General features: G+C 25.8%; 2 protein-coding genes across 2 annotated transcripts; one reads left to right on the forward strand and one right to left on the reverse strand.

Moving 5' to 3' along the window:
- The first annotated feature begins 242 nt into the window (after positions 1 to 242).
- LOC131634502 (uncharacterized) lies at positions 243 to 950 on the forward strand. The gene has a single exon (XM_058905171.1). It carries the CDS (start codon positions 243 to 245, stop codon positions 948 to 950), a length of 708 nt encoding a protein of 235 aa, XP_058761154.1.
- Positions 951 to 8,058: 7,108 nt separating this feature from the next.
- LOC131634503 (uncharacterized) lies at positions 8,059 to 8,712 on the reverse strand. Its single transcript, XM_058905172.1, has one exon. It carries the CDS (start codon positions 8,710 to 8,712, stop codon positions 8,059 to 8,061), a length of 654 nt encoding a protein of 217 aa, XP_058761155.1.
- Positions 8,713 to 11,905: the final 3,193 nt, after the last annotated feature.

The raw sequence follows: 11,905 nt of genomic DNA on the forward strand, positions 1-11,905 counted from the left end.
AATCCATCATCTTCATGGAGGGGATAAAAACTGAATACATAGAAGCATTAAGAAGATCTAATGATATTGAAGAAATTAGACAATTGATGGAACAACTACAAATAATAGAAGAAGAAAATAAACAAGTAGAAAAAATAGAAAAAATGGAAACTAAGGAAGAGAATGAAGAAGTAATATTAAATTATAATTCTTTAGAAATAGGATCTAAAGTAGGATCTGAATCAGATATAGACGAAATATTTATGGAAAAAGGAGAAACAAGTAATTCTAAACAAAAAAGAAAACGTGAAGAGAGTTGGAATCCTCATAGTTCTTGGGAAAACTATGAAAATGAAACTATGAATCAAAGAGGTTATGCAAAGGCTAGTGGAAAATGGACAAAAGTTGCGGAAGAATTTAAACCTTACTATGAAGAAACTAAATCTAAAAAACTATTAAACTTAGACTGTGTAAGAAATCCAGAGGATATACTACAAAGATGGTCTAATGATATGATTATGCTTATAGCAACCGATGAAAAATTTTCTAAGATAAATCTAATGGATATCAAGAATTTAATAGCTTATAGAACAACAGGAAATGTGCTGAAATTCTTAACAAGTATTAATGATGAAACATGGAATCAATATATAGGAATGGTAGAAAATAATAATCAACAATTTGCTAAACTAATAATGGAATTAATATATAAAGAATTCATAGGCTACAACACTCTTGAACATAAAACAGAAGTAAATAAACTTTTGCGAGAAAAGGCAGAAATTCATCTAATTAATATGCAGATATGTAATATGTGTGAAATAGATAGTTTCATTTGTGAGTATAAAAAATACTATTATGAATTAGATAATGAAACTAGGGAAATATATCGAGGAGTCTTTATATCCAAGTTACCATACCCACTTAGTGCAAAAATAAGAGATATATGGAAATCCCAACCAATTGATTAGGTGATAGCTTAGGAGGAATTATTCAAATCTTATATAATGAATTAAGACGACAATGTATAAAGAGTACAAGATCTAAACAATTAAATAGAGGTAGAACCTCACTTTGTTGTGATATACCAGAGATAGAGCAACCAGGAAATTATGGTTGTAATCAACGAAGTAGAAAGAGTTATAAAAGAAAACATAAATTAAGAAAAACTTATCCAAGAAAAAAGGCCTATAAAAATACTAGAAGAAAGTATTTTAGAAAGAGAAAACAAACACCTAAAAAATATTGTCCAAATGAGAAAAAGAAATGCGTATGTTGGATATGCAATGTAGAAGGTCATTATGCCAATGAATGTCCAACAAAGAAAGAAAAAGATGTTAAAGAAAAATCAAAACTAATAAAGAAAGTATATAAAATATATAATTTAGAACCATTAGAAGATGAATTAAGTGATTCTGACTGTAGTGTATATGAATATATAGAGGATGAATTATCTTCAGAAGAAACAGAATTTGAATAGTACATATATCAAAATTAAAATTGAAAAAGAAAACAAAGAAACTGAAGCCTATATAGATACAGGAGCAAGTATTTGTATAGCAACCAAAGCATTATTTAGTAAATGGAAAAGATTAGAGAAACCATTAAAGATTCAAATAGCAGATGGCTCAATACACCCACTAAATTGGGTAGCTACAAGAATTACTTTAAATATTGAAAATAGATTATTCATAGTACCTACAATATATCAACAAGAAACAGGGTTAGATATAATAATAGGAAATAATTTCTTACGCTTATATGCACCCTTTTGCCAATACTTAGAGTATATATCGATTAAGGCTCCATATATTAAAGGAAAACAACTAAAAGAAATTATAGATATCCCTATTATTCATTCCTCACAAACAATTTATTCAAGAAAACAATCAGAGCTCTCCAGACTAAAACGTGGTGAAATTATAGATTTAGTTTGTAGAAAAATGCGTTATGCATTAATTAATTTAGAACCAGGAAGAAAAATCCCAATACATATTGAAGAACTATTAGATAAAGTGTATAGTGAAAACCCACTAGATCCTAAAATTAATAATAAAAACATGGAACTAGTTGAATTGAAACTAAAAGATCCAACAAAAGAAATTAAATGTAAACCCATGATATACACAAAACAAGATAGAGATGAATTTGCTGAAGATATTAAGCAAATGTGTGAAAAAGGATTAATAAGACCATCAAAGAGTAAACATTCAGCACCAGCATTTTATGTTGAAAATCATAATGAGATTAAAAGAGGAAAGAGAAGGATGGTAATTAATTATAAACAAATAAATGATGCTATGGAAGGTGATGCGTATTTTCTTCCAAGAAAGGATTTAATTATTGAAAGAGTTAGAAATATGAATTGGTTTAGTACTTTTGATTGTAAATCTGGATTTTATCAAATACGATTATCAGAAGAATCTAAGGCTTTAACAGCATTTAGTTGTCCTCAAGGTCAATATGAATGGAATGTTCTTCCAATGGGAATGAAACAATCACCAGGTATTTTCCAACGCAGGATGGACACTATCCTTAAAGAATTCAAAGATTTTTGTCTTATTTATATTGATGATATATTAGTTTTTTCAAATAAGGATCTATATGATCACTTTAAAAAAGTAGAATTAGTACTTAATAGGTGTTTAGAACATGGAGTAGTATTAAGTAAGAAAAAAGCTATAGTAGCTCAAAATAAAATCAATTATTTAGGATTAGAAATTGAAAAAGGGAAAATAATAATGCAAAAACATGTATTAGAAAAACTTCAAAATTTTCCCACTAAACTAAAAGACAAAAAGGAATTACAAAGATTTCTTGGATTACTAACATATATTTCAAATGAAGGTTTTATTAAAAATCTTGCAGCTGAAAGAAAATTACTTCAACAAAAACTTAAGAAGGATGTTATTTGGTCATGGACCGAAGAAGACGAAATACTTATTACTAAATTGAAATATTTATGTCGAGATCTTCCTGAATTATATCATCCATCAGATGATGATCTAATTATTATTGAAACTGACGCATCAAATGAATGTTGGGGAGGTGTTATGAAGGCTAAACCCCCTGGCCAAAAGAAAGAATTACTATGCAGATATATGTCTGGAACCTTTTCAGACAGTGAAATTAATTATCCTACTCATGAAAAAGAAACATTAGCATTAATTCGGATGTTAGAAAAACATCGAATTTATGTTCTTGATAAAGAATTTATTGTTAGAACCGATTCTACTTATGTTGCAGGTTTCAAAAATATTGATCATAAAGGAACTTACAAGCAAGGGAGACTTATAAGATGGCAGATGAAACTAGCCGAATATAATTACTCAATTACTCACATTAAAGGCGAAAAGAACGTACTTGCAGATATACTTTCTAGAGAATGAAACGAATCTCAGAAGAAATTTTGAAACAACAATTGGAGTTAAAAGAAGCACTAAGAATTCACAAAATAAAAGAGCAAGAACTGATTGGAAAGGAAGTGGAATTAATCGATAAGGAAATAGAAATTATAAAATCTCAACTTAGAATGAAGAATCCACTTACTCTTGGAGTCAATATAATCCTCCTCTATATATATATAACAATAAAATCAGACTATTAATCATGACATAAATGTAATGATGGTTTTAGTTTTTGATTTTTTTTTTAACTTGTCGACATAATTATTTGCCTTGATCATATAAAAAAATGTTTAAGGCAGTAATAACGATGAAGCAAATTTAATTTTTTAAATTAAAATAGTAGATAATAATAGTATCAAAAACATAAAAATAAATCAATATTAAGCAAGACAAGTGGAAAGATACTAAAGGATAGAGATATCCATTTATTGACATCTTTTGAGCTACCATTCTATGAATTTGATAAGGAGACAATGAATTATAAGCCATGTGTACTTAAGGAGTTATGTTCAAATATAAAAAAGAGTGAAAATCATGCATGTGAAAGATGTTTTCAAGAAAAAGATGCCATGGAAGTGACTAAGTGTCTAGAAAAGTCTATGTGTCTTAAGGATGAGGACAAGGATGAAGCAATAATAGAGTCATGAAGATGAGGATAAAGGAAAGCAATAATAGAGTCATGAAGATGAGGATAAGGGGAAGTAATAATAGAGTCATGAAGTAGATAAAAAGTAAAGTAATTTGTCATGTAGTATTTAAGTGTTTTAAATAAGTGGTACTATAGATGAATAGTACTATGCATTGTTGTAAATAGAAAATAATATTATAATGTGTGTTTAGGGCTATAAATAAGTGCTTCTACGATGGGAAGAAGCAAGTTGTAGAAAACAACCTTTGTGTAAGTTTCTCTTTAGAAACATATGCTAATCCTTTAGGATTTAGCTTGGCACCTTTTGTGTGCATTGTTGTAAGATAAACTTATATCAATAAAACCATGTTTCTACTTATTCAAGAATCATTCAATTAAATTACACAACATATATATCTATTAATCAACTATCTCACATAAACTTACGGAAGCAGCGGTGGACCAAAATTTCAGAAGAAATCATGATCAAGTATGATTTCTTTACTTACTTACTTTTATTAAGAGTTATAATTTTCTTATATGTCTAGCATAACAAAAATGGAAAAAGAAATAGTAAATGATATAGAACATTTACATATTACTGAAGAAGATGGAAATTACGAAGGAAGTATTTTAATAGATCCAACCTTATTTCAAAAAATACAAAAGGAAGACTTAGATTTAACTAAGGATGCAAATATGAAGGGAAAAGATAGAATTGGAGGAATAATGAAAAGATTTAACCAAAAGGATAATATTATATATTATGGTAAAATAATTAATGAAACACCAACTGATATAGCAGATGCCCAAGGACATACCTATATACAATTATTAAATAAAAAGAAACTTATGGAACTCAAGAAAAATATAAAGAAAGATGAACATAGAAATAAAATAGGATATATTCATATAGGAGCAGTGCAAGTATTAATCAAAACAACTTTTCAAGAAGGAATAAATTCTCCTGTAGAACTAATATTAAAAGATGATAGAATTACAGACCCAGTAGATAAAATACTTGGAGTAGTAGAAGGAAATTTAGCTTATGGTAAACTAAAATTTGAAATACATCCAAATATTGGAATACCTTTAAATACTCAAAGATTAGAGCAAACTTTAACTCTTGAACACAAATTCCTTAGAGGAAATTTAATGAGATCAGGAGATAAAATATTTTCAATCACTTATTGTGTTAATTATGCATTAACTAATTCTCATCATAGTATTACCTTTAGAAATAATAATAGAATTGATATTCCAAGTCTTTTTGAAGATATAGGAAAAATTTATTATCCAAAGAAAAGTGAAATAACTGAGCTAGGAACTTTTATGAATAAATCAAAGTTTTTAGAGTTAAGAAAAAATCAAATACCAAAACCAATTAGATTTTATGAACCTGAAAAAATTGAAGAAAGTGATATTGATAAACTTTCAAACCAAGTAAAGGACTTAACAACATATTTGAAAAATAGATTATAAATTTAAACAAAATGAGTATTGCTGAATTTAGAATAAAAGAAAAAGAAATAGTTATAAAAATAAAAGAAATAGATATAACTTATTTTGAAAATATTGAAAATAAAGAGAAAGATTTTTATGAAAAACTAAGATGTATTTGGAAATTTACTTTACCAAATGACTTAAAAACAAAAATATGTAAAGAATATGGAAAATTATGTGCACAAGCTATACTTTTTGAAAATGAAATAGATTATGCACTAAAAAGTGATATAAATTATATTTTATTAGTTGAAAGTTTTTATGATGATGAAGTTATAATAGACTTAGCTTTAATAGAAAATGATGAAATTTGGGACTATTTTGATGATGATTAAGCTAATAAAAATAAATTATAAAATTATTTCAATAAATAATGAGGTATCATTTTGAATTTTCCTAATTTTTTGAATATTTATATCTTCATCAATTTCTTTATCTCTATTAATTTCATCAAGGGTTTCATGTATATTATTTATTTCATTAAGACCATTTTTTATTTTATTAAAGGTATAATCTGCAATTTTATTGGTATTTTCTATTAATAATATAATATTTTTATTTATTTCATTCATTGTGTTATTTAAATCTTTATACATCACATCAATTTCTTCAGATAATGGCATTATTTTAAATTTTCGTGGCTATTTTAACTTTTTCTAGTAGTGTAGTATTTCGGGTCATATAGGTATCCCATACTATAAAACCATACGGATCCGGATACCTATTTTAACTTTTTCTAGTAGTGAAGTCTTTTTCAATTTCTAATCCTAAATAATTGATTTTATTTTGAGCTACTATAGCTTTTTTCTTACTTAATACTACTCCATGTTCTAAACACCTATTAAGTACTAATTCTACTTTTTAAAAGTGATCATCTAGATCCTTATTTGAAAAAACTAATATATCATCAATATAAATAAGACAAAAATCTTTGAATTCTTTAAGGATAGTGTCCATCCTGCGTTGGAAAATACATGGTGATTGTTTCATTCCCATTGGAAGAACATTCCATTCATATTGACCTTGAGGACAACTAAATGCTGTTAAAGCCTTAGATTCTTCTGATAATCGTATTTGATAAAATCCAGATTTACAATCAAAAGTACTAAACCAATTCATATTTCTAACTCTTTCAATAATTAAATCCTTTCTTGGAAGAAAATACACATCACCTTCCATAGCATCATTTATTTGTTTATAATTAATTACCATCCTTCTAATTCCTCTTTTAATCTCATTATGATTTTCAACATAAAATGCTGGTGCTGAATGTTTACTCTTTGATGGTCTTATTAATCCTTTTTCACACATTTGCTTAATATCTTCAGCAAATTCATCTCTATCTTGTTTTGTGTATATCATGGGTTTACATTTAATTTCTTTTGTTGGATCTTTTAGTTTCAATTCAACTAGTTCCATGTTTTTATTATTAATTTTAGGATCTAGTGGGTTTTCACTACACACTTTATCTAATAGTTCTTCAATATGTATTGGGATTTTTCTTCCTGGTTCTAAATTAATTAATGCATAACGCATTTTTCTACAAACTAAATCTATAATTTCACCACGTTTTAGTCTGGAGAGCTCTGATTGTTTTCTTGAATAAATTATTTGTGAGGAATGAATAATAGGGATATCTATAATTTCTTTTAGTTGTTTTCCTTTAATATATGGAGCCTTAATCGATATATACTCTAAGTATTGGCAAAAGGGTGCATATAATCGTAAGAAATTATTTCCTATTATTATATCTAACCCTATTTCTTGTTGATATATTGTAGGTACTATGAATAATCTATTTTCAATATTTAAAGTAATTCTTGTAGCTACCCAATTTAGTGGGTGTATTGAGCCATCTGCTATTTGAATCTTTAATGGTTTCTCTAATCTTTTCCATTTACTAAATAATGCTTTGGTTGCTATACAAATACTTGCTCCTGTATCTATATAGGCTTCAGTTTCTTTGTTTTCTTTTTCAATTTTAATTTTGATATATGTACTATTCAAATTCTGTTTCTTCTGAAGATAATTCATCCTCTATATATTCATATACACTACAGTCAGAATCACTTAATTCATCTTCTAATGGTTCTAAATTATATATTTTATATACTTTCTTTATTAGTTTTGATTTTTCTTTAACATCTTTTTCTTTCTTTGTTGGACATTCATTGGCATACTGACCTTCTACATTGCATATCCAACATACGCATTTCTTTTTCCCTTTTGGAAAATATTTTTTAGGTGTTTGTTTTCTCTTTCTAAAATACTTTCTTCTAGTATTTTTATAGGCCTTTTTTCTTGGATAAGTTTTTCTTAATTTATGTTTTCTTTTATAACTCTTTCTACTTCGTTGATTACAACCATAATTTCCTGGTTGCTCTATCTCTGGTATATCACAACAAAGTGAGGTTCTACCTCTATTTAATTGTTTAGCTCTTGTACTCTTTATACATTGTCGTCTTAATTCATTATATAAGATTTGAATAATTCCTCCTAAGCTATCACCTAATTCAATTGGTTGGGATTTCCATATATCTCTTATTTTTGCACTAAGGAGACTCCTCGATATATTTCCCTAGTTTCATTATCTAATTCATAATAGTATTTTTTATACTCACAAATGAAACTATCTATTTCACACATATTACATATCTGCATATTAATTAGATGAATTTCCGCCTTTTCTCGCAAAAGTTTATTTACTTCTGTTTTATGTTCAAGAGTGTTGTAGCCTATGAATTCTTTATATATTAATTCCATTATTAGTTTAGCAAATTTTTGATTATTATTTTCTACCATTCCTATATATTGATTCCATGTTTCATCATTAATACTTGTTAAGAATTTCAGCACATTTCCTGTTGTTCTATAAGCTATTAAATTCTTGATATCCATTAGATTTATCTTAGAAAATTTTTCATCGGTTGCTATAAGCATAATCATATCATTAGACCATCTTTGTAGTATATCCTCTGGATTTCTTACACAGTCTAAGTTTAATAGTTTTTTTGATTTAGTTTCTTCATAGTAAGGTTTAAATTCTTCCGCAACTTTTGTCCATTTTCCACTAGCCTTTGCATAACATCTTTGATTCATAGTTTCATTTTCATAGTTTTCCCAAGAACTATGAGGATTCCAACTCTCTTCACGTTTTCTTTGTTGTTTAGAATTACTTGTTTCTCCTTTTTCCATAAATATTTCGTCTATATCTGATTCAGATCCTACTTCAGATCCTATTTCTGAAGAATTATAATTTAATATTACTTCTTCATTCTCTTCCTTAGTTTCCATTTTTTCTATTTTTTCTACTTGTTTAGTTTCTTCTTCTATCATTTTGGTATCAGAGCACTAAGATTCAAATTAATTAAATTTTTAAAAACAAAAATTTATTTTAAAACTAGAAAATGAGTATAGTTAATGAAAGATTACGAATTATAGAACTTAATAGTTTAATTAAAAGAACAAGAGGTCACATAAAAATATTATATGATAGACTAGATTATTATTTAATAATAGGAGTTGATTTTGAAATTGAAAGAATTACAAAACACCTTTTAGAATATGAAAATAAATTAGATTTTTACAAAGCAAGGTTAAAAGAATTAAATGAATATAAAAATATCCGTCACTGAGATTTGCGACCAAGGAATTAGAGACCAAAGTAAAAATTCGGTCAGTAAAAACCATCACTATCAAGACTTATTTTAGCTGTGAAAGAGTAAGTTTTTAAAGAATAAGATAGTCAATATCAACTCTTTCCCGTTTTATAAAAAAAATTGTATAAACAGTTGACTTTTTCCCGTTTATAAAAATACTTATAATTTATTACCGTTTATAAAGAAAAATTGTATCAAAAGTAAATTATTTCTTGTTTATAAAAAAAATTGTATAAACAGTTGACATTAGTTATTAAATATTGTATAAAATTAGTGTCATTTGTTTTTTTTTTTATAGAGAGTTATTTGAATTCCACCTTTTTATGATTAATTAATCATAATGATTACTTTTAAATATTGGAATTGATTGGAAAACTTGTAGCATGCAACAAATAATAATTGTTATTAGATATCGTTAAATATTAAAGACATAAGGCATGCTAATATTTACATTCCTAATTAATAGTAAATATTTCTATATCGTTGAAATTAGGTGAGTCATAAAATAATATATATATATATATATATATATATATATATATATATATATATATATATATATATATATATATATATATGAGGAGGGTTATATTGAATCCAAGAGTAAGTTATAATAACTTACTCCACATCTTGACCATTAATTCTTTTCAATCTAATGGTTAAAAATAATAAGTCATTAAATGTGGAAAGAGAAAACTATTCCTTATTATTTTTAACCATTAGATTGGAAAATATTAATGGTCAAGATGTGGAGTAAGTTATTATAACTTACTCTTGGAGTCAATATAATCCTCCTCTATATATATATATATATATATATATATATATATATATATATATATATATATATATATATATATATATATATATATATAACAATAAAATCAGACTATTAATCATGACATAAATGTAATGATGGTTTTAGTTTTTGATTTTTTTTTAACTTGTCGACATAATTATTTGCCCTGATCATATAAAAAAATATTTAAGGCAGTAATAACGATGAAGCAAATTTAATTTTTTAAATTAAAATAGTAAATAATAATAGTATCAAAAACATAAAAATAAATCAATATTGATTAAAAACAATTAAAGTTAACGAAATAAAATTAAATCAATATATTAAAACTTGAAATTAAATCAATATATTTTGTTGGTTAACCATTTTTCGAAAACATAAAAATGGTTAATAGTAGATGATAGGAGATAATAGTAGAAATTCAAAACATAAAAATAAATCAAAATAGATTAAAAACAAATAATGCACTTATTTAAATAATTAGTAATAACAAATATAATGTCATTAACATGTTTCTAAGGATCATATAATCATATTTCATATATTAAAAAGTGTATATTTGAAAACGTATATTTTACAAATTTGAAAATAATGTTAATATTTTAGTTAATATTAAAATTAATTATAATTAAATAAACATTACTTTTACATACACAAAAAAATTAATTTATATTGGAACAAAAAATTTAAGCCTATTTATAAACTAATTATTTAATGTTAATGCACTTATTTGTATTACAGATTAATGATATGTAAAAAAAATTAGAAATTTAATAGACATTTAACATATTTTATTAGTTTGTTACAACAAATTAGACCAAAATACAACACAACACTTATCAATGTATGAGAAAATACAACTTTTCTACACTAAAAAAATATGTATGATGACTCATGCAGATTGTCTTGAAGTAAATGTCTTTTCACTTTTCTGAAAATTGTATTAAAAAATTAAAACTAAACCCTAAACCCTTCAATGTTGCAAATGAAAATATAAATTATAAATAACTGAACCCTAACTCTTAAACCCCATGACTTAAAAACATGATAGAAATTATAACTTGGGTTGTATAACTGAACCACAGCCCTTATTATGTATTGTAAGTCAGATAAGATGATAGAAATTAGGCGACAATCTTCCTGTAATTGCAAAGAAAAGGACATATTAGGAACAAAAACTTAGAAATTGAAAGTTATAAAAAAAATTAAATTATAAATTAATTCTTAGAAATCAAAACTTAGAAATTAAAAATTAGAAATCAAAATGTGGTAATCATGAACTTAAAGATATATTTTCTGTATTAAAAAATATGGATAGGTAGAAGTGGAAACAATAGTAGCAAATACAAAATGAATGATTTCAAAGATAAAACCAAACATGTATTTTTTTTCAATTGAAAATTAGAAATCATATTAGAAAATACAAAGAGATGGATAGTTTGTGCCTTTAACAGAGAAAATGAAGCATATGCAGTTTTGGAAGAATCAAGCTTACTTGAATTTTTGATATAAAAACAACAGTAAGAATGAACCATATGAGATAGTAAAAACATTGCAGGCTGAGAGAAAAGTAATAAAAAATGCAACTCAAAATACCAAAATTCAACGTCTAAACATTTCACGTTTCCAAAATTCAAAATGTGAACATTTCAGCTAATCAAACGAAGAGAGAAAACAACAATTCAACTCCACAAATTCCGTTGAATAATCCTTCCGTCGTTTAACAATTTATGTCTACAAAATTCAATTTTCATCACACTCAATAAAAAATTAAACCAAATTATATCAAATGATTAAGTAAAAATAAACAAAAGTTCATAAACTATAATAAAAATAATTACCTCAAACCCACAACCTTGGCGGAAAAAGAACGTTGTCAGGTTCATCACTGTTAAGCATATTTATAGCCATTGCAATGGAACCAAAACCT

Source organism: Vicia villosa, unplaced genomic scaffold (genome assembly GCF_029867415.1).
Source record: "Vicia villosa cultivar HV-30 ecotype Madison, WI unplaced genomic scaffold, Vvil1.0 ctg.001310F_1_1, whole genome shotgun sequence".
NCBI lineage: Eukaryota > Viridiplantae > Streptophyta > Magnoliopsida > Fabales > Fabaceae > Vicia > Vicia villosa.

Excerpts from the sequence above, each read along its gene's own strand:
- LOC131634502 (XM_058905171.1), top strand. The coding sequence starts at position 243 with ATGGAAAAAGGAGAAACAAGTAATTCTAAACAAAAAAGAAAACGTGAA.
- LOC131634503 (XM_058905172.1), bottom strand. The coding sequence starts at position 8,712 with ATGGAAAAAGGAGAAACAAGTAATTCTAAACAACAAAGAAAACGTGAA.